The sequence below is a fragment of the Stegostoma tigrinum genome, chromosome 1 (assembly GCF_030684315.1).
Source record: "Stegostoma tigrinum isolate sSteTig4 chromosome 1, sSteTig4.hap1, whole genome shotgun sequence".
NCBI lineage: Eukaryota > Metazoa > Chordata > Chondrichthyes > Orectolobiformes > Stegostomatidae > Stegostoma > Stegostoma tigrinum.
In genome coordinates this window covers 45,288,478-45,316,413 of record NC_081354.1, presented here as the reverse complement: position 1 = coordinate 45,316,413, position 27,936 = coordinate 45,288,478, and the positions used below count along the sequence as shown (strand labels likewise).

General features: G+C 40.1%; 1 protein-coding gene across 2 annotated transcripts in view; it reads left to right on the top strand.

Annotated features, from left to right (window-relative positions):
* Positions 1-645: 645 nt before the first annotated feature.
* LOC125457615 (uncharacterized) overlaps positions 646-27,936 on the top strand; it is a 267,233-nt gene continuing 239,942 nt past the window's right edge. For both annotated transcript variants that reach the window (XM_059645038.1, XM_048542096.2), the window contains exons 1-2: positions 646-759; positions 9,921-10,394. In XM_059645038.1, the coding sequence (XP_059501021.1) occupies positions 702-759; positions 9,921-10,394 (532 nt within the window). In that variant the 5' untranslated portion in view covers positions 646-701. The remainder of the gene's footprint in view (positions 760-9,920; positions 10,395-27,936) is intronic.

Sequence of the window (27,936 nt, the reverse complement as noted above, 5' to 3'; positions counted from 1 at the left end):
AATACAGTGAAAAGTGTTGTTTAATGAGACCGTTCTCCATCACCAACTCAAAACACTGAAAATAAATCAAGGCGTAGAATATAAAGATAGAAAATAAGGAAATAAAGTTAAGAGTTCAACTTTTCAGTCCTTCTTGTTAAATGCTTAGCCATGGCTGTTCCACCCTAATGCTGAGACCAACACGAGAGTGAAGCAGCAGGCCAGCCTCAAGTGCCTTTGTCATGATGCTGCCAGTGGAGCAGAGTCACCATTTTTCAGCATCATTTTGCCTCCACCACTTCACTGTCTTCATGAGTCTGCACTTGGCCAATCTCAGCAATGTAAATTCACATATTACTCAAGTTAGGCTTGCTGAGAAGGAAAGAAATTAGTTTGTAAAGTGAAGGTCATTTTGATACATTTAGCAGTGGTGGAACAAAGATGCAGAATATGTATATCTGAGTGAATATTATGGTATGAGGCTGTGCCTCTCTAGCAGTTAAGATCTTGTTGTGGTTTTCAGTGAACAGCAATGCAGAGCTAATTAACAGCTAGATAACCTTTGCAGTGTTCTAGTTGGCTGTTTTCAGAAAAAAGGAAGTGAGGCAAGCAAGGATAAAGAGGTTAGTCAAAATGACATAATGCATTTAAAATTCTTAACAGTGTTTGAAAGCCACATTTTTTGTTTTGTGATTTAAATATCAGTCTACAAAACTATTCCAATGGGCAAAATAATTATGGCATATCTGACATTTTTTTCCAAACTGCTCGTCACTACTGGTAAGCTTATTCTCTTTCTTTTAAACACATCTAATTACATTATTATTTCCTTGATATACAATAAAGGAATCCCTGAAGGGCTTCTATGAAACTGAACAAGTTTTGATGTTTTAATGTGCAATCTTTGATTATTTGCTACATGTTTTTCCCCTTATTGGTGCTCGCTGTGCAAGCTGATTGTAACTGCATGGTCTTATGTAGCAGAAGGGTGGTTTTGGCTTTCTTTCTAATTTCTGTACCCAGTACTATTCAAGAACCAACCAAATAGTTCTAATTTGTAGCTGACTTCAGGTTTCTTGCATCCATTAAAGTGCATTACTTTGCTCAAATGTTTGGTTTAAAAATGACAAACTAAGAAGGAAGCTCCAAAACATGATCATCTTGAATTCATTTAATGACTTGGGCCCTTGAAAGATATTCAAATGTTACTAGCTTTTTCCACTTTGAATGCCCATAATAGATTAAAGGTGATAAATGGCTTCATAACTGGAGGAAATGTGTTATTCAGTGAAATTTGTAGTTCCAGAGAAAAGTGTGCTGTGAACCAAGATTTGTAACACCTTTTTTTAATATCTGAAATCATGGTAGATTCAGTATGCAACCGACATGCATCATTTAAGTTGTAATTTAGTAGCAGCTTCAGGTTTCCCCTTGACTTTTCAGTAGTGGGCCCCTCATTGATGTTATTTTGTGATATATATTTGTAGATGAGGAATTGAGTTCATTTTTGTAAGGACCAGTGCTGATTAGATTCCAAAATCAAATTATTCTTTTCTAAAACTGTGAAAGGAGCAATTCTGAGACCCGACTACCAGAGAAGGAGCATACAGGCAGCTTTTAAATTTGTTAATATGAAGGAGCAATGAGCCTTGGATAGTGGATGCATCTCCTTACTGAACGCACACATACATGGTTAGCAAAAAGGTGGTTCCTCATCTAGAACTGACATTTATTTCAAAACTATGAGCTTACTAGGTGGCAGAAATTTCTTGTCATGCCAATTTCTTCTTTTGGCTAAACTTGAAACTGCCTGAAAATCTCACCAAAAACTCCATGCTATATTGTCAGCTAATGTATGTATCATCAACACGACTGTCCAGTAACGTCTTAATTGGAATTATTTTCAGATTGTTAATCGTTTTACAGTCTGAAATCCTACTGTCAAAGATAACAATTCTGCAACCTCCATCCCTTCCTATCACAAAATGCAATTAATTCAAATCGTTTTGGACTACACCCTTCTTGTGTCTTCAACAAACTAAAGAGATTTTTTTTGAAAATTTCTCTGGAATTATTTTAACTAAGATTGCCTTATTAACACTATTTTAGGTGTGGCTCAAATTAGTTGTGACACAGACATGATTTGCAGCAGAAACATGTTATTGCTATGTAATTAAATAGTACTGAAAATTATTTGATTAAACAATATGAATCCATTTGATCAGGGTCCAGATTAGATTTGCATTAGATATACTGCCAATTGCATGTGGAAACAATATTTTTCAATATGTTTGAGTGATAACCAAGAAGTCTGAGGTTTCTTTTGAACTGCACATCCTGTTTATTTCTTTAAAAACAACCAACAAAGGCATGTCTGTAACACGGAGAAAGAAGGCCAAGTACCTGCTTTCTTCAATAGTGAAATACCAATGCTTGCAATAGAATCTAACACATCATGTAAGATGGTGTTGCACCATTAATGCTTCTTTTACATAGCCCAAAAGCTGCAAAGAATTGTGAGTATCTTCTTTTTACTTTTGCCCTTTATCAATAAATCTATATTTCATTCAGACATGAACACAGATCACATCAGATGCCTTTTGTTTGCTGTCTACAAGCTATTTATGATGCCTTCTCTGTCAGCTCCGTCCTGTTTAGAATACAAGGTAATATTTGGAACTGCCTATGTAGAAATAGGCTCCTCAGCTGAACTAGTCCATGTCAGCGTCAAATCTGAAACAAAGGAAAAGAGTCACTGTGCTCTGCATTTTCTCCACAGATGCTACCAGACCTGCTGCGTTTCTCCAACAGTTTCTGACTTTGTTTCAGATCTTCACCACCTGTCTTTATTTTATTTTAACATTTAATCTTATCTCTTTTGTCAAAATACGTTACCTCATGCTTTTCAGTATAAAATTCCATCTTCTACTTAACCTGTCCATTCTGTCAGCCTATCCATGCCTTCTTACAGTCAGTTGATATGATTCTACCCATCCAAATTCACGTCATAGACTAAATTGACATCATAGACAAGTTTACTCTGTACTCCAACATTCAAGTTACGAATATATAAAACAAAAAAAATGGAACTAGCATTGACCCTTAGGAAATACCATTCTGCCATTCTCCATCTAAAAAACAATCATTCAACAAAACTCATTGTTTCTCTCTTTCAGCCATCTTTTAGTCCAAGCTGACACTGACCACGCTTTTCCATGAGCCTTAATCTTGCTAACTAGCCTTTTTAGTGGCTTAGTCAAATTCTTTCTTAAAATTCATAGAGCTGACATCCAGTGTATTCCCATCATTAATCTTCTTTGTTACATCACTAAGAATGTAATGAATTAATCAAACACAATCTGCGTTTTATCATTTCTTTTGCTGGTTGCTTTTAATTAGCTCAAACGTCTCCAAGTGTATTTCCTATCTTGTTGCTACAACAACCGATCTGCAGTTACTAGAAATATCCTAAAAAACTTCCCTGAACAAGTGTGTCACTTCTTTTACTTTTCCCCACGATCCAGGGAAAATTGGAAGTTTGTAGAAAGTCTTTTCAATATTAATTGGCCACATAGCAACCGGGATGCAAGTATGTGGGAGGTTACAGAAGCACTGATGCAGTAAAAGTGTGCTTCATCTTTTTCTCCTTGAAAAGAGAATATCAGAAGGAGAGGGTTTTTGGATTCACCAGTATCAAAACATAGAAAGATAGGAGAGGGAGAAGGCCATTCAGCCCTTTAAGCCTGCTCCGCCACTGTTCATGATCATGGCTGATTGTCGAACTTAATAGCCTACTCCTGTTTTCTCCCCATAACCTTTGATCACATTTGCCCCAAGTTCTATATCTAGTCACCTGAATACATTCAGTGTTTTGGTGTCAACTATTTCTTTTGGTAATGAATTCCATAGGCTCACCACTCTTTGGGAGAAAAAAGATCTCTTCATCTCTATCCTAAATTGTCTACCCCAAATCCGCATAGTGTGATCCCTGGTTCTGGATACATCCACCATCAGGAACATCTCCCCTGCACTTACCCTGTCCAGTCCCGTTAGAATTTTGTAAGTCTCCATGAGATCCCCCCTTATTCATCTGAACTCTAGTGAAAACAACCACAACCCAGTCAATCTCCCCTCATACGTCCGACCTGCCATTCCCGGAACCAGCCTGGTAAACCTTCACATCCTCTCTCAAGAGCAAGAGCATCTTTCCTCAAAAAAGGAGACCAAAATTGCACATATTATTCCAGGTGTGGTCTCACCAAGGCCCTGTACAACTGCAACAACATACCAGGCAGGATTCCATTGACTGAAGACATGGCGATGGGGGTATTCTCATCAATGGGGAGCAATGTTGCAAGCAATGTCACTCGATGAATCATCAGTAATGTGTGACCAAGCCAAGAAGTTCACCTTGGTGAATGCCCATTATGCTGCAGTATGTACTATATTTATAAACTGTGCTAGATGTTTGGGAGTATTGCATGTCAAAACTCCTTTTAAGCTTTCTTGTTTTTTTCTATCTTTCGACTCACATGGAGAGGAGGGGAGACAGAATTGTTTTCAGTTTACCAGCTCTGGAGATCCCTGGCTTTACTGTTCTTAGAGAGTTGTAGCAAACTGCATCTCAAACAACCTGAATCTGTTATCAGACAATCTTTCTTTAACTCAATTACTTTTGGTACTATTCTGTCTCAAATGTGTCTGCTTCAAAGCTTCAAAAAGTAACATTATATTACACAGCTAAAAATGTAGATCACTTGACTTTCAAGTTGAAAAACTCTCCTGGTACTTCTGCAATATAGCTTCTATTCCAGTTTATAGTGTTAAAAGGAAAAATATGTGGTCCCTCACACCGTAGTATAGTCATGATGGTGAGATGGGTATATCAATTTTTAACATGCTGCCCATTTAATTTTTTGAATAAATGCAAGCAGGTTCTGAGTCACACCCCTATGCACCCAGGAAAATGGATGAAAGCACGTTTTCACCCAATGAGTTCAATAAATTATGGCATTGTTGTCATTACCTGGCTGTTTTAGGAATAAGATCTCCATGGCAGAATGGTGAGCTGACATTGGATGAGCGTTAGATGCATATTCCAGCATAATTACACTTCATGAGAGATAGTAAGAACTGCCTATGCTGGAGTCACAGAATACACAGTGTGGAGCTGGAGGAGCACAGTGGGCCAGGCAGCATCAGAGGAGCAGGAAAGTTGACATTTCAAGTTGGGACCCATCTTCAGAATTAGTGTCAGTTTCAGGAATTAAGATATTACCGGAGGGTTGCAGTGGGAAAAAAATCCACTGAGGTCTTTCTGGAGGGAGGAGGGTAACTGATTCAAGGTAAGCATTCCTAGAAGAGGCTTCACAGTGTGGTTACCCATTTCTGAAGAAACAGTCCCCACCCAAAACGTAAACTTTCCTGCTCCTCTGATGCTGTCTGGCTTGCTGTCCTCCTCCACCTCCACACAGTGTTATCTATTTACACTTCATGGATTTTTTTTGCTACTCCCAAGCAAAAAAGACATCTGGAATTCATCCTTTCCAATGACAGTCGAATAGCATAAAGTGGGTTCAGGAGGCTAATTTCTAACTCCTAGCCAGGAATCCTCCCAACTTTCAGCCTGCCTGGCTTTTAATAGTTGCAAAACTTTGTACAACATGTCAAAATCCTGAACGTTGCTTATCTAAATGCAAATTTTTATTTTATTTTTATTTTTCTATTCCATTTTTGCCAATGTTTCTGATATCCAAAGAGATGGGACCAAAAGAAAGAAAATTCCCATATTAAAAATGTGCTTGACCTTGGCCTTCTTCGCATCAAATATTTGGCTACATATAGGTTGGCTTTGTGATGAAAGTAGAGCCTGTAGGTGCTCAGGCCTGGGCCCTGACTGGAGACCTTTACTTTGATTCAGTGTCCTTAACAAGGAATTAAATTTTCAAAAAAAAAATCCAGCATCTGTGACATCACTATGCCTGTGGCACTGTTAGATAAACCATAAACCTTTTCCAAACTTCTTACTGTGGTGGGCAGACAAGATGTATTACCAAAGACACAGGCATTACATTCACAGGTAGTGAATGTAGTGGGTATCAGAGGTCAGGATTTAGGCACCAGTGGAATTAGGAGTGGACATCATCAGCAGCAGAGCAGACATTAAGGTTTAAATCAAAATACAAATCTGTAACACGGATGTAAAAACCATATAGTATTGCAGGCATTATTGTCTTTAGTCTGTGTAATTTTAATCATCGTTTTGGTAGATATAGAACTTGTATTACTATACACCCAGATATTTGCAATAATCATACTTTCAGTTTGGAATGATAACAGGTCTTTTTGCTCAAATGCTTGCCATGTTGCCTGTGTAAAAGAACTGATTTAGGCTTGTCCTTTTACATATCGCCATGACTCTGTGGTGCAACCATAAATTTTCCCTCCTAGCTAATTACAGATAATACAGCTATACATACATATATCACTCTTTCTTCATATTGTAATATCCCTATCAATGTAATTGAAGCATTACAACCCCAACTAACGTAAACTTTCTTTTAATTAAAGATTATCAATCAACACTTAGAAGTTAACTGAAACCCCTCTAAAAGTATTTCATAGTATGTATACTTCTCTAAAAGCATTTTTTACTATTATTTAGGTAGCAGATGTTCCATCCTTATCTTGTTGAATGGGCATTCATTGTTGTCAGTGGTGAGGTGCCATGCTGCACATATGATATGATGGGTTATTTTGCTGATGTTGCAGACGTTCCTTCGCATTGCTAATGTTTTCTCCTGGATACTGATATTTTCAGTGTTGTTGATAGTCTTCAGTTTCTGCAGCATAGTTTGAAAATTAGCTCTGTTTCTTCCCATTTGCTTATTGATTTCAGTCTCAAAGATGATTACCTCTGGGGTTTAAGGTTTAGTTACAAATTTGATGGGCTCTATGCTTAGATAATGCACACGTACGGTTTATCTTTTCAACAACTCAAATTGGGATTTAGCATGTCTATTAAATTACTGATCTTCCCTTTCCTGTGCTTGAGATATTTGTTGTCTCATTTCTTCTTTGTCTCTTCAGAATGCATTTTACTTGTTAAAGTCATCTTCTATTTTCTTCCATCCAGCAACTCTGCAGGTGATTTAATGTTTACTTTGAGAGGTATGCATCAAAGTAACAATATGGCAAGGTTTGGGTCTTTCTTTCTCTTTCAATCTCACAAAGATTCTTTTAACTGCCTGGAACTATATTTCTAGAAACCACTTTATCTTTAGTTGATGTAATTATGACATGATGATGTTGAACCTGTGTGTTCTATTCTGAGGAGCTGTGTGAGCTCCTTAAATTCTCCAGGTGTAAATAAGTGCCATTGTCATATATTTCAGGAATTTCTTTTTCAGTGAAGCATAACCTGTAGTGCAGAGATTATTGTTACTCCTCTCAAACATTTCGTATTCTAGATAAAAGGAAGTTTTGAATAATTATGTGGAACTATGATAGACCATTTTTGATTGTGTATGAATAAATCAGCTCCCATAGTATGCCATGGCGTAGGTGATAAATTACTAGCTATTTTCTCCTCATTCTGCTGTGCATTTGTGAACTTGTGGAATATATGACATGTAGGCAACCTTTCAGATATCTGTATAGTCCATGGCTGATCTGATTCTCAGTTTACACTTCCTCATTCCCATGTGGCCTATATGTATCCTCTGGAGAAATCCTTTTTGTATTGTTTTGCAAATGATTTATCCTGGATCTGCCTAACAAAATGTCTTCTGCCAGTGAAATACCATCTTCAACAGACCAACACAGCCAAAATACTGGCTGTGTTTGTTGTGTTTCACTTGTGCATCCCTGGATCACTTGCAGAGAAAGTATCAGTAACTTCTTATCTTTGCTATTCTAATCTCTAATTTGACTCTGTTTTGATTGTGTTACATTCAGATGAATCTCTATACCTATATCTTCAAGCTCATTTCTCCTGTGGCAACACAGTGGCATAGTGGGTAGCACAGTGGCTCAGTGATTAGTACTGCTGCCTCACAGCAACAGGGAACTGGATTTGATTCCACTCTCAGGCAACTGTGTGGAGATTGCACATTCTCCCCCCTGTCAGCGTGGGTTTCCTCCAGGTGTTCTAGTTTCCTCCCACAGACCAGGTTAGGTGGATTAGCCATGTTAAATTGCTTGTAGTATTCAGGGATGTGTAGATTAGGAGGGTTATAGGGGGATGTGTCTGGGTGGGATGCTCTGTGGGTTGTGTGGACTTGTTGGGCCAAAGGGCCTTTTTCCACACTGTAGGGATTCTATGTCAACGGAAGAATCTAACAGTGGAGAGTGGTTGTCTCAGGAATAACATCTGCAATTTTCCTTATTCATTTGTGGTATATTGGCAAGAGGGCTGCTAGATATAGGCACTAAATGCTTCAGCCAGCAACACCCACATTCCATGAGTGAATTTAAAAATTCACAGCTTCTTGTTGTAGACCTCCTTCAGTGTTGATACATCCACATAATGAACTTACCTCCATAAAGATATATATAAAACTTCCCTTATTCACACATGACTGCAGAAAGCTCTCTTTTTATGTTCTCATATCTGGTCACAGCCAAGGTTTAGAGCTTTGGATGTGTACAGTGTTGGCTTCCCTGCTTGTACTGGCTATTCCCAGTCCTTTTATAGAAGTATCTATCTTCGGTATGACACATTTCCTTCTGTCGTAATATGACTGACTTGTCTCCTGGCATGTTAGCTTTTTGGGGTTTTTCAAAATCCTTGCTGTGTACTTCCTCAAATAAGTCCAATAAATTGATTGTCATGATTTCCCTTTTACTAAAAAAAGTTGACTCCACTTGATTATCTTCAATTTTACTATTCCCTGCTATAATAGCATAAATAATACTTTCAAACATCTTTCCTATGACAGATGTTAACCTAATTCGTTCATTGTTTCCTGCTTTCTGTGTCTGTCCCCTTTTGAAGGAAGGAGTTGCATTTGCTATCTCCTCCAATCTAGAGAATTTCATTAGCTGTTTATTTTAAGACACTCGATTAAGTCCATCAAGATCCAAGGACTTATAAATGCACAACTACAGCATCTTATTCAGTACCACCCCCCCAGTGATTATAATTTTCTTGAATTCCTTCCTTCCTTCCATTTGTGGTTGAAAACTAATTGCGAGACGTTTCTTTTAATTTCAAGAGTAAAGAGTGATGCAAAATACCTCTTCAATTAATCAGACTTCTCTCTATTTTTCTCTATTAACTCCCCTGACTCATTTTCTATCAGACCAAAGTGCTCCTGAGATGCTGCTTGGCCTGCTGTGTTCATCCAGCCTCACATTTTATTAACCCCTTCACTTTATAAACTTTTCTTTTTGAAATATTTGTAGAAACTCAGTAGGTCTGGCAGCAGCTATCAAGAGAAAGCAGAGTTAATGTTTTAAGTCCAGTGACCCTGCTGAGTTTCTCCAACAATTTCTGTTTTCATTTGAAATAAATGAGAGTTAATATTTACTTTTTCTTCCCACAGTGGTCATTCATTAGTGGACAATGAATTGCTGCTCTATTGCAGGAAGTTGTTTTAACAGAGGGCATCGCAAGCCCAATCAGTCCTTACCCAGTGTCTATGTATATGCACATGTTGGCAGGAGTTACTTGATAACATTTTAACAATCCAAGGCCAATTCTAGTTGCCAGAATCATGGGCCAGTTAAAATCAGCTTTTGAAGCATGGACTAGGAAGTGTCATTGGTCTGAATGGCTCAGTCTCAGCATGTAGCGGCTGTTTCCATGGCGTATGACTCTGTGATTCTATATGGTATACGGGTGTAATTAGTAATCAGGCCAGGTCATGGCAGAAACTATATAGTCAGTCTGAAGGGCAAATCCAATAAATGACATGCTAATTATGTTTCTTTTATTAAAGGTATCCTGGGAGTTGTAACTGATGGTGAAGCCACAGTTGCAAATCAAACAAATGTGACAGAGTTTTCTCATTCTGCTTCAACATTTGATCCTGAAACTAATATCAGCACTGGTTCACCCGATGGAGAGAATTCAATGACTAATATAACAGTGGATCTTGGAATTACAGAAACTTCTGACATCCATGCTTCTTTAACTACTGGAATATATAGTAATCTAAATACTAGTGACACCCAAAGTCTTAATCAAACAGAAGAAAATGGTAACAGCTCCTTCCCAGATAACAGTTCCAGTAGCAGAACCACAGTCCTAATTATCTCAACAGAGCCTCAAAAAATACCAACAACTCAGATGTCAGACATAGAGGTGTCTTCAACTGCCACCATTACTTTAATTACCAGCACTTTCAAAGTGAGCAGCACGCTTTCACCTTATAGCTCTTCAGTAGTTCCTGTTGGAGCTGCAAACACTTTGAGTAAGTCTTTTCCACATTGTACCAATTAATGTTGCACTTAATGAGGAATGATCAGAGATCTGTTAAAAGAAAACCAATGAATGGAAATGAAATCTAAAACAAAAATGAGTCTGAATGGAATTTTGTGCTGCAATTCCAGAAAGGTTGTCAGATCTGACCCTGAGGCAGGGTAAACTGAATGTTATCCACACATATAGATCATTATGATTGATTGATTAATGGGGGGAAGAGCGGTTTCTACGAGCGATACATGTTTTCTTTGCAGCCTAACTTAGGCCCCACCTATTACAGCATTGCAGAACATAGTCAAGCTAATAAACCTTAAAGGGGTTGCTGAAAAATGTTGAAACATGTTCGTGGCTATGATAAGCATAACAGTTCCTTCCTGTAATGCTGAAACAATGTTCCAACCTGTTTACTCACCTTGCACTGCTACCTACCACATATTGGTGTTATTATCCCCTTGAATTTGGAATTGTGAGTCAACTCAGCAATGGGCACTGAGTTTTCTTCCTCCCAGTTGTGGATCATGCTGCAAAGGCACAGGCAGCTTACATGTCCAATCAAATTGAAACCTGACCATCAAAAAGAAGAGTCTAGGCCCGAAACCACAGCATTCCTGCTCATCTGATACTGCTTGGCCTGCTGTGTTCATCCAGCTCTACACCTTGTTACCTCAGATTCTCCAGCACCTGCAGTTCCTACTAACTCTGAAACAATTTTAACACAACTGTGAAGCCTCTTCTAAGGATGCCTATTCTGAAGAAGTTACCCTCCTCCCTCCAGAAAAACCTCAGTGGATCTCTCTCCCCCATTGCAACTCTCTCGTTGTCCCCGCCTCCCTAACCTGTCCTTCCTCCCACCTATCCCCTCCTCCCACCTCAAGACCCACCCCCATCTCCTACCTACTAACCTCATCCTGCCCCCTTGACCTGTCCATCCTCCCTGGGCTGACCTATCTCCTCCCTACCTCCCCACCTATACTCACTTTTACTGGCCCCATCTCCACCTCTTTGACCAGGCTGTCTCCTCTCCACCTATCTTCTCCTCCATCCATCTTCTATCCGCCTTCCCCTCGCTCACTATTTATTTCAGATTCCCCTTCCCCTCCCCCATTTCTGAAGAAGGGCCTAGGCCTGAAATGTCAGCCTTCTTGCTCCTCTGATATTGCTTGGCCTGCTATGTTCATCCATCTCTCCAACTTGTTATCTCAGATTCTCCAGAATCTGCAGTTCCTACTATCTCTCATCAAAAATGTTTGGCCTCTTTGTGGGGACATTAGCCAAGCATCGTAGTTTTTCTTCCCACCACACCTTACATCAAAATCGCCAATCCTCAAACAATTTCTGAAAGTATAATTAAAACATACAGAGGAGCTAAGTCTGTGCTGTCACTGACATCTGTTGGTATTGGGTTTCAATTGAGGTTCTCCATAAATTTAATGGAAAAACAGCAAGCATCAAAAAACAGCATGAACACTGTTCCATAGGACTTCCACTGATCTTTCATTAAGGTTACGATGGATGGCCAAGAGAAATTCCTATGTAAACGCAAAACCTAGTATTCAAGGGTACCTCACTGGTGGGCAGCAAATCAGGATCATTCTTCAACACCGAAATTTGTAATTTCTACTAGTTTCAAGAGTTTCTGACGAATATTGATTTACTGTAGAAGCATAGAAAATTGTACCAGAAGTAAGCTATTCAGTCCATTTAACCTGCTGCACCATTTAGTTCAATCATGCTGGTACTCTATCTCTATGCCACAGTCCTGCTGTCTCCCAATATCTCTTGACACATTTTGGCTCAAGAATTCTATTTCTTTTTCATTTATTTTGACTTTACCCCCACAGTCTTACGTGGCCCAGTTGTCTGCAGGTTCACCACATGCACATAAACACATTTCTCTTCGTCTCTTATAGTTAGTGGGATAACATGTCAGACTTGCTTTGAATGTTTTGTGGACGATCAATTAAATCAAAGCTGACCCTAAGTGGGTACAGAAAATGTCATAATCCAATTTGACCCTGTTTTTAAAGGTATCAAACTGGCATATAAATGTTTTTGATTATTAGAAAGAAAATAATGCCCAAGACTCAGGATATACTGTAGTTTCAGCATAAGTGCAGAACTTGGTACAAATCTGTCACCAAACGTACAGTGTTAGCCTACTTCACAGGAATCATGATTTAAAATGTTCTTTTCAAAAGTTTTAAAAAAGCCAAGGTGGATTTCTGCTAATTCCTTACAGCAGAGAAGAGCTTTCTATTCTGTCAATTGTTAAAAGTTATGTCAACAGCAAAGGCTGGAAATCAGCACTTTGTCTGGACTGATTACACGTGCAATGTTAATGGGAACTGCAGATGCTGGAGAATCCAAGATAACAAAGTGTGGAGCTGGATGAACACAGGAGGCCAAGTGCTCCTGAGATGCTGCTTGGCCTGCTGTGTTCATCCAGCTCCACACTTTGCTATCTACACGTGCAATGTTGCTCTGTTTTCGCTCATTCAACACCAGTGCAACTGGACCATATAAACATGGTGCCTCACTCAAATTACTATGAAAAATGTAATTGGTCTGCAGTAGTGAAATCAGATATTTAAAGAAAAGCAAAACCTTAAATTTTATGCTCACATACCATTTTAGGAATTTTTTTCTTGTTTTAAGACACTAATTATATTTTGTAACCACATTACTTCAATCTAAATCATGTAGAGTAACAGATATTATGTAATAAAATTTAACAGGTTAAAAGTTTTGCTGTACTAATAGACAAAAGATGAATGTATCATAAGTCATATGAATATGACAATGCATTCAAAATCACTTGACTTCAGATCATATTTGTGTTCTATGCCTATAATTAGTGTTGAAGTGCTATACCATAGAGGAATGAAGGAAATATTAAGGAAAAGCCAAACCAAAAATGTTCACAGCAAGTTGTAAGCTGAACTGTACTGAATTAAATTGATGTAATGCACATAAATCTACGCACAAGGAGAGAAAATGTGATTTAATTGAACAGAATTGTTTCATATTGTGTATTGAGTACTTTACCTGATATTTGTTTTGATTTGCTATCCAGTACCTTAGCAGCAATACATCATCAGTGAGTTGCCATTACATTGATAGAACTGTCTCAGACACATCTAAATTGATGACAGTTCCCACCAGCATGGAACTGTACTTAATACCTACAGATACACATGCTTGAATTGTAATCTCATGTTGAAATGCTCTAACTGTTGCCCAGTATGATCTCATGTTCTTTTGGGTGTAGGTCTCCTTCGCTGTGAAACACTGGGCATTGCATTCTTGCTGTTGCAAGATCATTGACCACAAGACTATTCTGGTCCAGCAAATGTACCCGTGTTTTTCTTCCTCAGCCGATATCTTTAAATGTAGTCCTCTAAATTAGCACCTCCCAGTCACCCTCTCCTAATAACCAAGTCCTTCTGTGACTTTCACATGTTTCTTCTGTGAAACTGAAGGACAAGCTGATCCTCCTCGTGCCATTATTGGCCAAAGTATTCCAGGTGCTGGTAAAGCAAAATGCAAAGTAAACAAAACAGGAAATTTATGATTAATGTCTACCAAATTGTGTTTTGATTAGTACATTTTTTCCATTGCCTTTGTCTGCATAACGGAAATACCATAGAAGGAATCATCACATATTTCAGTTGAATTATACACTTTATGGATAAGTGTTTCTGGCATGTTTAAAAATCACTGCAGTTAAAATTATATCTTGTTAAATAAACAGGTTGTAAATTTCCCTTGACAGCTGGACACAATAAAAAAATTATCTTCTTTCATGTTCTAATAATTAGAATTAAATCAACCCATCTTATCTGATGATATTCATACCAGTTATAGATGCTAGTCAAATAACCACTCAAGGAGCTATTTACTTAACATATGGTTTACTTGACCGTCCTCAAACTTGAAGTCTAATCAAGTACAGTCAGAACTTGTCATTTCTCATTAACTCTTGAACTGGACTTAACCATTCCTAACTTCTAATTTCCAGCAGGAATCTAACAGCACAGTTTGGAAAAAAAAACACTTTCAATTCTCTACCACTCCCCACCTTACCCGATCCCTCATTATTAGCAGCAAACATGGGAGAGAACTTGCCTGTGCTTTGAGGAATGGCTCTACATTAATTTTATGCATTTGACTTGTGAGCACGTCTTTTCTCTGATTGTTCACTCCCAGCATGGGTTTTATCGTTTGAGTTTTGGGGCTTTCAGGAGCATGTTTGCTCCCTACTCCTATCCCAAACCTCACTCCCATGTAACTTGAGTTTTGAGTGGAATGCTTCATTAGGGGCTGGGAACGGTAGAAACTGAGAAATAATTTCGAGAGGCTGGGGAATCTAAAACATAGCAACAGAGTTTCAGGATAAAGGGAATTTAGGAATAAAATGAGGAAACATTGGTTTCACTGAGAGGATTAAGGATCCTTGGAATTGCAGACCGAAAAGAGTTGTCGATACTCCATTGTTGAGTGTATATACAGCTGTAAAAAGGAATTGAGTTTTCATCTCTCTTTGAATCATGTATTTGGGGAATGGGAGGCCAAGTGAAGTTGAGGCAGAAGAGCAATAACGATCATACCAAATTACAGCAGGTTTGAGGAGGTTTGAGTAGCCGTACTCCTGCTCCTTTTCCATATGTTCTTATCTGCGGTGTTCTTGTGTCCAATCAATGTAGACTTTCCTTGATATGGGCATGATGCTCCATCTGAAAACTTGCTTGTAGCTGCTGATGATGACCTTCTCTCCTGATGATGATGGTTTTGCTCAATTTCTGTAGTCAATTGAGGATGCTTCCCCAGAAGCTTTATTCAGTTCTGTCCTTTTAATTAATCTGAGAATGTTTCCATTCATGAACAAAAACATCTCAAATAGCAAGGACAAAGAATGCCACCACAATTTTTGTTGCATTTGAAGACTCTAGCTTCCATTACAAGTAATCTGTGTATGCTAAAATTGGTATTCTACTTGCTGGTTGGTGTCCTGTACGGGTCGATAAAACTAACTCTGATTCCCAAAAGACTTAAAATTAATTTTTTCAATGTTTCTTCATAAAATAACTTTTCAACCCAGGAACCAATCAAGTAAATATTGCCTTCAAGGCAGTTATATCCTCATTTTTTATGGCTATTAAAATTCCACACACTCCTCCAATATCACTGAAGCTGGGTACAACTGTAGCAAGACTTTCTTATCCTTACAGTCCACTTCCCTCGGAATGAAGGCCACGTCATTTTCATTCCTAATTGTTTGCTGTACTTGTGTGCCATTTTTTCCCTACATTAATACACTCAATGTCTCTGAAAATTAACAATTAGTAGTGTCATGCTTTTTAAAGCATTTTTTTTCATTCTTGCCATCAAAATGAATAACTTCTTCTTGCTCATAGGCAGCGCTTCAGCCTTTAGAGAGGCAGTAATAAATATAGCCTTCTGAAATCATCTCCGAGAGAGAGTGCAACATGATGAGGGTTAGAAAAGACAGTGTCTGGAAGTAGCTGTATGAGGGAAAACATCTAAGGTCAAATTTCTGTGCAGAGCTGTCAGTACTGCGCTAATGAAGAGACCCAGAGGAGTAAGGGTCAGTCATAAACATTCAGGTCATCTGAGATGGTACAACAGACAGTCTTCTAAGGTAGTACAACAGAGCTTGATTCTGAAAGCCAGAGTGAGAACATTCCGAGAGATGGCCAGATGCAAGAATGTGTCAGTGGGATTTTGACTTATTGTTTGTATGTAGACCTTACTCTGCTTGGAGTGTTACTTAACCATCTTGATCAACCATGAAGTTGCTGGGGTTTAACTTGAAAAAGAAGCTCAAGAGGAGAATATTGTAATACTCATGGAGAATGTTCTTTTACATTAAAGAGAAATTGGTACTGGTGTCATTTGATTTTCATTATGAATAAAATAAGATGGTATTTGACTTGGCCCATGTCAGTTGGCCATGAATTAAATGGTTTCGTTATTGCATCATTGCTGCTAATTTTGCTTGGGGATAGTCTCTGTACTCCTATTTTTCAGATGTTGTGGGTTATCTAAATTACGTCTATGTGTAAAATTAATCTGAAATATGTTCTATGTAATGAAACTTTATTTGATACTGATGATGGTCATGATGATTGTGGTGTTCCCTTGCTACAATAACACTCACACAATGTTATGTTATTCTCAGTTGTGAACTTGATGAGCCGTAGATTGTGGAATGGTTGTCTGCACTGCTCATGCTCAAGTGAAAATAACGGTCATAGTCAAACACTAACATATTTGTTCAGAACTGTTGACATATAGATCTGCCACAGATAAACCACACTCTTGCCTGACTCATAGTTAAAATAAAACTTTCTTTGTGAGTTTATATCTGCTAACAGGATGATACTGCAGACTTATACATGTCTGCCAAAAGTAAGCTGTACTGTAATGAAAATGCGTAAAAGAAAAAGTGCTCATCTTTCTGAAAAGTCAATTAAAGTTACTAAATTTAAAAGAGACTGCTGGCACCAGCTACCCAGATTTCTTCTCTTTTCAAAATATAGGATAATTTTCCTGTATTTTCCATTCATCAAATTACTTGAAATTTCAGACCCATCTTAAACTGTAGATCCACAATTCATCACAAACAGTTCACAAAAATAATGCAATTTTGAGAGTTGCTACTGACCTACAAAAAAGACTCAGCAATTTGAATCTTAAGCTGACTTACATTGAGCTGCTAAGAACAGTTATATTATTCAAAGTACTCTTAATTTCAGTGAAAGGTTCTGGTCTGTCATTTTTACCATTCTTAGATCAAGGCTCACATGGCTGTTACAGTACATCTTTTGTGTACTCTGCCATGAATAATTGATTTTCTGTCATGAAGGCACTTGAGATTACTTTATGAATGGATGCATAGTGCAGAAAAGAAATAGATTCTAAGTTAGGTCAATTAACTGTACCACTCGCATTGAATTAGTTTATATGACACTCAAGTCATGAATTTTCTCAGTTTCTCCTGCTCTGCAGTTATCAATCGAGAAAAGAGTTTTCTGTTTATGTTGAGGTGGCAGAGTAGGAAAGCCCCTGAGAAAATTCACCCATTTATATTTCAAAACAATTTTTTTCGTTGCTTCTTTCCTTGGGTATTTTTCAACTACATTTCATCACTTGAATGGTCAACAGCTCTCGGGCTTCCTCAGATACAACTGCAAAACGTATTTATTTGGATACTCATTTAAGACAACTCACTTTTTCCCCCCTAGAATTGCTTACATACACTATTTAATTTTAACATATGAGCAATCATTGCATTAAAGCAAATCCACCCTAATACCACCCACAGTGTTAACCACAAGAGACAGATCATTACTTTTATTCATTTTTCAAAATAAATAATCACTGAATAAACAAATTGTCCCATATACATGAAAGCTTTGTAGCTGAATCAAGACTTTAATCTCTTGATAACACTATTATTTCAATCAGTCAATTGTCTCCAAACATGGGCGCAGGAAGCTGTGCACCATTATGTAAGAATACAGTTGCTATAATCTTACCAGAAAATAGCTTTGCTGTCTCACTGGAGGGAGACTACTTGTGGAGATTAACCTAATGGTCACAACACATTCAGTGTGGAGAGAGATTAAGAAGTGAAATCCTCCACGGTGGTGTTGGAATCAAATCCCTGCCCTTGGCATCAATAGCTAGCTGTCCAGCCAACTGAGCTAAACCAACCCACATGCAAACAGACAGACAAGACATGTGAACTTAAGAAAAGAAGCAGAATTAGCCCATGCACCCCCCAAGCTTGATCCACTATTGAGTATAATAAATTTGATTTGATTTGATTTATTATTGTCACACGTACTGAGATACAGTGAAAAGTATTGTTTTGCATGCAAATCACAATTAGATACGTACACCAGGGTAATAGAACAGAATGCAAAATATAGTATTACAGCTACAGAGAAGGTGCAGAGAAAGATCAACTTTAATATATGAGAGATCGATTCACTAGTCTGATAACAACGGGGAAGAAGCTATTCTTAAGTCAGTTGGTATTTGTTTGCAAACTTGTGCATCTTCTGCCTGGCAGAAGAGCATGGAAAAGGGCATAACTGGTGTGAGAAGGGTTTTTCATTATGTTGGCTCCATTCTTGAGGCAGTGGGAAGTATAGAAAGAGTCAATGGATGGAAGAGGCTTCGTTCTGCAAAGCGGTCCCCAAGCCTCCACTCGGTTTGCAATAAACAACTGCACCTCCCAGTCACGAACCATTTTAACTCCCCCTCCCATTCTTTAGATGACATGTCCATCATGGGCCTCCTGCAGTGCCACAATGATGCCACCTGAAGGTTGCAATAACAGCAACTCATATTCCGCTTGGGAACCCGGCAGTCCAATGGTATCAATGTGGACTTCACCAGCTTCAAATCTCCCCTTCCCCCAACGCATCCCAAAACCAGTCCAGTTCATCCCCTCCCCCCACTGCATCACACAACCAACCCAGCTCATCCCCTCCACCCACTGCATCCCAAAACCAGCCCAGCCTGTCTCTGCCTCCCTAACCTGTTCTTCCTCTCACCCATCCCTTCCTCCCACCTCAAGCCGCACCTCCAGTTTCCTACCTACTAACCTCATCCCACCTCCTTGACCTGTCTGTCTTCCCTGGACTGACCTATCCCCTCCCTACTTCCCCACCTATACTCTCCTCTCCACCTATCTTCTTTTCTCTCCATCTTCGGTCCGCCTCCCCCTCTCTCCCTATTTATTCCAGAACCCTCTCCCCATCCCCCTCTCTGATGAAGGGTCTATGCCCGAAATGTCAGCTTTTGTGCTCCTGAGATGCTGCTTGGCCTGCTGTGTTCATCCAGCTTCATACTTTATTACCTTACAATGGATGGAAGGCTGATTTACCTGATGGACTGGGCTACGTTCACAACTCTGTAATGGCCTTGGGCAGAGCAGTGTCTTTTTTAATTCATTCCAAATGAATGAGGCAATGAGGGGTGTCACTGGCTAGGCAACATTTATTGTCTATCCCTAATTGCCCAGAGGACAGTTCAGGGTCAACCACATTACTGTGGGTCTGGAGTTACATGTAGGCCAGGCCAGGTATGGATGACAATTTCCTTCCCTAAAGGGCATTAGTGAACCAGGTAGGTTTTCTGACAATTGACAATGGATTCATGTCATCATTAGACTCTTAATTGCAGATATTTATTGAATTCAAATTCCACCATTCATATCAAGCTGTGATGTATCAGAATACGATCAATCAGAACCTCCCTCAACCTTCTCTCCTCCGAAGAAAACAACCTGAGCTTATCCAGCCTCTTTTCACTGCTGAACTGCTAGATTCAGATAACGCCCTCCATTGCAATCACATCCTTTCTGTATTATGATGACCAACTGTGGCCTAAGCAATATTCTGTACACATCTAACATGACCTCCCCATTCTTATAATCAAAGTGTATTACTTCACAATTTCTCAGATTCCATTTTATTTTCACTTTGTATCCCTTTCTCCATATCTATCTATATTTCCTTTCAGCCCTGTTGCATCCTTCTCATGGCTTTGTATCATCATCAAATTTGGATACATTATTCTCTGTTTCTGTTAGCCATTAATTTGGAATGCAGGTGGCTGAGACTCCAGCTGTTTTTAAGAGGCCACTCCTTTAGTTGTGGCATTCTCTCACCATTATTTAACACTATGATCCAGATAATGGGGTGAATATTGAGTGAACAGTGTCATTTTCTTTTCAATTTTCTATGGATCTTTGAGACGGTGATTGACACTGTCCTCTGTGGCTAAGAATGAGAGACCTGAAGGTTGTATTGCCTCTGTCCCATGACAGGAAGCATGATATCTGCTCAAGGCTAGAGAGGAAGCTACAGTGTGAGCACAAGGATCCAGTCATCATAGAATTAACGACACAGACAAGGCAGAGAAAGATCTTCAGCATAGTTTGTGAGAAACCAAGAACCAAGTTTTCTATTACTATAAATTAATTTTACCTCAGTGCATGATACAACTCTAGTATACTTTGAAGAAATAGGAGACCCCCTTGGAAAGCCAAAATTTGGTCAGCACTGAATCAGATTATGGAGGTCAAGTATGACCAAGGAGGTTCCATCCAGTTGTACACATGGCAATCAGGTATAAGGTGCATACAAATGCATTGATGTCTTCTCAAGGATATTTACATCATTAAAGCAAAATATTTCTGTGCAATTGGTCAATGTTCTACAATAAATAATTTACCAATTTTCTCTTAAAACACTTGAAGTATTTGAGAAGACTAACCTGGTGCAGTTTTATTAATACAGGTGAACATTTATTTATTTCAAAATGTGGTATTTTTAATATAATAGTCTTGACCATCATCCCTGAGTAAATTCAGCGCATCTTAATACAAGGCCTTCTTGTGATGATCTGAAATGTGCAGGTTGGAACACAATTCCAGCGAATTTGAGTGCACCAGCTCAACCAATTAATAAATGCATCTCACCACTGTTACCCAGGTCTACATTGGACTATGAAACAGAGCTGCGTTAAATTACACAGATCACAGATTTTGGCCCTCATTTTGTACATATGTTAATAATCTGGAGGATTTCCTCCTTTGTATCTATGCTGTGATTAAAAAGGCAGATAGCTATCTTAAGACTTTTTTAACCATGGTTCTTTTGCCTGAACCTCCTTGATTCTTTGGACAGTTCATGTCTCATAATACATGAAATGTCTTAAATTTAGTTGAGCACCCATTCATAGTGATATCAGCAACAGCTAGGTACTAGACTGAGACCGTAAAATGTTGCAAATCTTTGGAATTTTCTACATTTGAGGATTGTAAATATGTTGAAAGTAGTTAAAGAAGAGATAAGCTGGAGTTTTGTCTCTTGGACATTTGAGGGGCATTATGAGCAAGTGGGAAAGTGAAGTTGAAACCAAAGCTCAATCATGATCATATTGAATGGTGGGACTGCCTTGATGGACTGTAAAATTTCATCGAGCTCCTGTTATGCTCTTAAATTTTTCCTTACATGTGTTATGCAGGAGCAAAGTTTGTTTTCTTAATAGGTTCCTGAGGCTTGGATTTAATTTGATTTGATTTATTTTTATCCCATGTATTAAGAACAGTGAAAAGTTTTGTTTTGTGTGTAGTATTGGTAGATCATAATGTACAACAACATACAGATCATAGTATGATTTAACGGGGTGAGGCATGCAGAGTTACGGTGCACAGGAGGTACATGAAAGCAAAATCAACATTAGATTTGAAATCTGAGAGGTCCATTCAGTAGTCTAATAACAGCAGGGAAGAAGCTGTTCATGAGCCTTTTGGTATATGTGTTTAAACTTTTGTGTCTTCTGCCTAAAGGAAGAGGTTGGAAGAGATTGTAGCTGGGGGTGGGTAGGATCGCCGATAATGTTGGCTGCTTCTCCACAGCATTAAGGAATCTAGATGGAGTCAATGGATGGGAAGTTGGCTTGTGTGATGGCCTTGGCTGTGTTTGCAACTATCTGTGATTTCTTCCGGTCCTGGAAGTTGCCATACCAGGCCACGATGCACCCAGACAGGATGTTTTCTATGGTAAATCTGTAAAAGTTAGTGAGGGTCCTAACGGGCATGCTGAATTTCCTTAGCTTCTTGAAAGAGAAGAGGCGTTGTTGTGCCTTCTTGACTGTAGCATCTATATGAGTGGCCCAGGACAGATTACTGGTTATAGTCACTCCCAAGAACTTAACGCCTTCGACCCTCTCCACTTCAGCTCCATTGATGTGGATTGGGGCATGTCTTTCTCCTTTGTTCCTGTAGTCAATGATCAATGTTTAGTTTTGCTGACATTGAGGGAAAGCTTGGTATCTTTGCACGATGACACCAAGCATACTATCTCCTTTAGGGTGGCACTGTGGCTCAGTGCTTAGCACTGCAGCCTCACAGCGCCAGGGACCCGGGTTTGATTCCAGCTTTGGGCGACTGTCTGTGCAGAGTTTGCACATTCTCCCCGGGTCTGCGTGGGCTTCCTCCGGGTGCTCCGGTTTCCTCCCACAGTCCAAAGATGTGCAGGCTAGGTGGATTGGCCATGCTACATTGCCCGTAGTGTTCAGGGGTGTGTGGGTCACAGGGAGATGGGTCTGGGTGGGATGCTGCAGGGGACGGTGTGGACTTGTTGGGCTGACGGGCCTGTTCCCACACTGCAGGGAATCTAATCTAATCTAATCCTTCCTGTATTCTGTCTTGTCATTATTGGATATCCTGCCTACAATTGTAGTGTCATTCATGAACTTGTACATGTGTTTGGATGAAATTTGGCCACACAGTCATGGGTGTACAGGGAGTGCAGTAAGGGGCTGAGTATGCATCCTTGTGGGGCACCGGTGATGAGGGTTATCATGGAAGGAGTGCTCTTATCTGTCTTCACTGATTGTGGTCTATGGGTTAGAAAGCTAAGGATCCAGCCTCGGAGGACAAAACCAAGATCTAGGTCTCAGAGTTTAGAGATTAGTTTGGTTGGGATTATAGTACTGTCGTCAACGAGTAGGAGCTTGTCATTAGTATCCTTATTATCCAGATGTTCCAGGGACGAATGAAGGGCTAGGGAGATAGTATCTGCCCTGGACTACTGCTCGAGTAGGTAAATTGCAAGGTATCAAGGCAGGCTGGGAGGCCAGAATTGAGGTCGGCCATGACTAGCCTCTCAAAGCACTTCATAATTGTGGATGTCTACACAAGGTGGTAGCCATTGAGGCATGTTGCATTTGTTTTCTATGATACCAGGATGATGGTGATCCTCTTGAAGCAGGTGGGGGCTTCAGCCTGTGGAATAGAAAGGGTAAAGATATCAGTGAGTACTCCTGCCAGCTTGTCTGCACAGGATCTGAGTGCTCGCCCAGAGACTCCATCTGGGCCGGCCACTTTCTTTGGGTTCACTCTTAAGAAGGTCAATCTGTCTGCAGTGGTGGCTGAGGGAACAGGTGCGCTTGGGGCTGTTGATAAGGTGATACTGTTCCACTGACATTCTTCTCGAAACAAACATAAAAACATTGAGTGTATCAGGAGTGATGAGTTTTTGTCTGCTATTCTGTTCTGCTTCATTTTGCATTCCGTTATGTCATGTAGGCATTGCCACAGGTAGCAGGTGTCCGTCTCTAACCTGGCCTGGTATTGCCTCTTGGCATCCCTAATGGCCTTATGGAGGTCACATCTGGATTTCTTGTAAAGGTCTGTGTCATCAGACTGAACGTCGTATACCTGGTAGGCAATGGATTTCCCAGTTCATCTATGTTTCTGGTTAGGGAACATACAGATTGTCTCCTTTGGCATGCAGTCATCTATGCACCCGCTGATGAAGGCTGTCACTTACCCATCTAGGTTGTCCACTGAGTTCTTGAATATGGACCAGCCCATCGAATCCAAGCAGTCCTGCAGAAATTCTTCTGCTGTCTGAGACCAGCACTGTACCACTTCCTGTGCTGGGTCCTCATGTTTGAACTTCTGCTGGTAAACTGGGAGGAGGAATATAGCATAGCGATCTGATTTACCAAAGTGCAGAGGGTTATGGAGTGGTATGCATCCTTGATGGCTGTGCAGCAAGGATGTTTGGCCCCCTGGTAGGATAGGAAGCATGTTGGTGGAATTTTGTTAGTCCCTTGATCTGATGAGGGGCTCTGATGGATAATGGCCTGACCTCAAAAAGAAGCATTGTGTAATATCTCGACTTGATGCAAGCTTTTGACAATTGACAGGTGACTTATCAAAGGATCAAATTACTATTAATAAGCTGTTATTTTGTAATGTGAAAAAAAACATTTTGCCAGTAATTTTACCTGGAACCATATTGATATTAATATCATCGGCATGCACAATAAATCAGGCCTCAGCAACTCCACAGATGATATTGGTTATTTGCCTTTCCCACAGGCTCTGAAAGGAAATCAACTATTGCTTGAGATGAAAATACTAAAAAGTAGTTAAAGCTTCAACGTCACATGAACAGTTAAACTGTTGCCTTTGGATCCTAAGGGCCTGGGTTCATGTCCTATTCCAACACTTCAGTGCACAAAATCTAAGGTTGACAATGCAGTATGGAGAGAGCTGGTTGCTATTTTTCAAATAAGATGTTGAACTGAATCCCAAACTACTCATTCAGGTGAATGTAAAAATGTTACATCACTATTTTGAAGAAGAGCACATGTGCTATCCCGAATGTACTGGCCATCTGAGCATACAAATTAGGAGCCAAAATAGGCCACGTAGCCCATCTAACTGCTCTAATATTTAATAAGATTCTGATTGATCTGTTTGTTTTCAGAATTTCACATTCTGGGTCTATTCATGACAGCCTTTGAGCCCCGAATCAAACAAGAATCCATTTCCAGTTTTAAAAAAAATGACTTCACCTCCTCTACCTTCTGAGGCAGAGAGTTCCAAATTTGTGCACCCTCTGAGAGAAAAAAATCCTCTTGTCTTTGCCCTGAAAGAATAATCCATAATTTTACAATAGCATGTGCCTTGGTTCTGGATTTACCCACAAGTGTCAACATTTTTTCCACATCTGCTTTGTCAAGATCATTCATTGAATTGATAAAATTCAAACAAATCACCCCCCATTCATTGCACTTGAGTGAAAACAAACCTGCCCTGGCTAATCTTTCCTCATAAAACAACACAACTGTCAATCTGGAAAACCATCTCTGAACCACTTCCAAATAAGGAGGCAAAACTATATACAGAATTCAATACCTGCACACAAAACTGTTGAAACTCATGCCCTAGGAAATCTCTGCACCTTGGATATCAGCAGTCAATCTCCATTTGCCTAATACTTGAATATCTATTTTTCAATCAATATCACGAAACATCATTATCTAGTCATTAAAACATTAATAACCATATTCATAATTTTAAAAGTCTTGATGAAATGTGGATGTTAGTAGGTGATGCCAATGCAACTGACAAAAAGATACCTTTTTTCAACATTTTTATGTTGCCTTTTATGACCCTGGCATTATCAAAATGCTTTGCAGCTATTGAAGTGCTTACAATGTATAGTTACTATTGAAAGGTAGAAAAATACAACAACCAATTTGCACACATCAAGATTCCACAAATGTAGGAACTTTGGAGAAAGAGTAGGCCATTCTGCACTGTAATGCTGCTTTGCTATTCTAGATCATGGATGATCATCTACCCCAATGCCGCTAACTCAAAATCCTTCTGTGCTATTAGCTGTATAGAAATCTATCGATTTCTGCTTTGAAAATACTTAGTAATCTAACTTCCACAATACTTTGAGGTAGAGGCTTCAAATGATTCACTGCCCTTTCAAAGAAGAAATGCATCCTTATCTCAAACATACATAGTTTGTAATTTTGTAAATTTTTGATGAGATTATGTCTCATTATTCTAACCCCTAGAGGTAAACAAATAGCAGTAAGACAAGACTTGAAGACTGAATTTTGACTAGGACACCAGGAGATTCATTTCTTTTTGAATGGTGCCATGGGACTGTAACATTCAAGGCTAGCAACAAGGTTAGGTATAATCTCAATTGAATATTTCCACCTTTCTTAGGACTGTCAGATTTTGGTATCATGCCCAAAGAGTAAAGACAATTGTGAGCTGCACCCAATTCAGTTCAAGGGAAACAAATGTTATTGAGTTTACTCTAGCTTATAGTGCCTGTCTCACCTGAGTTATGTCATGGATAACATCAGCTTCATCGTCCTCAATGCCCCAATCCTCCTCCTCCTCAGAAACCTGCTCCCATTCCCCCAAATCCCCTGGACATTGATTTTGCCTGTCCCAACTGTGTGGAGTACCGCTCTGGATGATGTGGCCAAGGCTTTGGAGTAAGGTTCGAATCCACAACTTCTTGAAATGAGCATGAACAGAAATCTGATGCAGTGCACCAAAAGGTAAAGCCAATGGGCTGAACAGAGATAATGGGAACTGCAGCTGCTGCAGAATCCCAGATAACAAAGTGTAGAGCTGGATGAATACAACAGACCAAGCAGCATCTTAGGACTACAAAAGCTGACATTTCGGGCCTAGACCCTTCATCAGAAAAGCGGCATGGGGAAAGGGTTCTAAAATAAATAGGGAGAGAGGGGGAGGTGGACCACAGATGGATATAGGAAAAGATAGGTGGAGAGGAGAGTATAGGTGCGGAGGTGGGGAGGGGATAGTCAGTCTGGGGAGGACGGACAGGTTAAGGGGGCAGGATGAGGTTAGTGGGTAGGAAATGGAGGTGCGGTTGAGATGGGAGGAGGGGATAGCCACATCCTCCCATCACTTCCATCCAAGGCACCAAACAAACCTTTTACATCAGACAGAGGTTCACCTGCACGTCCATGAATGTGGTCTCTTGTATCTGCTGCACCTGAGGTAGTATCTTCTATATTGGTGAGGCCAAGCGGAGGCTTGGAGACTGTTTTGCGGAGAACCTGCATTCTGCTTGTGACAAACAGCAACACCTTCCGCTCGCAAACCATTTCAACTCTCCCTCGCACTCCCTGGGTGACATGTCCATCCTGGGCCTCCTCCACTCTCACCTTGACACCACCCGTAAACTGAAGGAGCAGCACCTCATATTCTGCCTCAGGAGCCTACAGCCCGATGGCCTAAATGTAGATTTTAGCAGTTTCAAAATCTCCCCACCCCGGGCCTCATTCCATGACCAACCCTGCCTCTCATCCCTGGTCAAGCAGCATTTTAGGAGCACAAAAGCTGACGTTTCGGGCCTAGGCCTTTCATCAGAAAAGGGGCACAGGGAGACGATTCTGAAATAAATCGGGAGAGAGGGAGAGGTGGACCAAAGATGGATAGAGGAGAAGATAGGTGAAGAGGAGAGTATGGGTAGGGAGGTAGGGAGGGGATAGGTCAGTCCGGGGAGGACGGACACGTCAAGGGGGCAGGATGAGGTTAGTAGGTAGGAGATGGGGGTGGGGCTTGAGGTGGGAGGAGGGGATAGGTGGGAGGAAGGACAGGTTAGGGAGGCAGGGACAAACCAACCCAGCTCATCCCTGTCTGCCTAACCTGTTCTTCCTCTCACCTATCCCCTCCTCCCACCTCAAGCCGCACCTCCATTTCCTACCTACTAACTTCATCCCGCCCTCTTAACCTGTCCGTCCTCCCCAGACTGACCTACCCCCTCCCTACCTCCCTACCCATACTCTCCTCTTCACCTATCTTCTCCTCTATCCATCTTTGGTCCACCTCCCCCTCTCTCCCTATTTATTTCAGAATCCTCTCCCCATGCCCCTTTTCTGATGAAGGGTCTAGGCACAAAACGTCAGTTTTTGTGCTCCTAAGATGCTGCTTGACGTGCTGTGTTCATCCAGCTCCACACTTTGTTATCTCGGATTCTCCAGTATCTGCAGTTCTCATTATCTCTCATCCCCAAATCCTTGACCAGACACAACCTGCCCATCTTCTCTTCCACATGTCTGGTCCTCCCACCTCACTGACCAATCCCAACCACTCCCTACCTGTACTCACCTATCACCATCCCACCTAC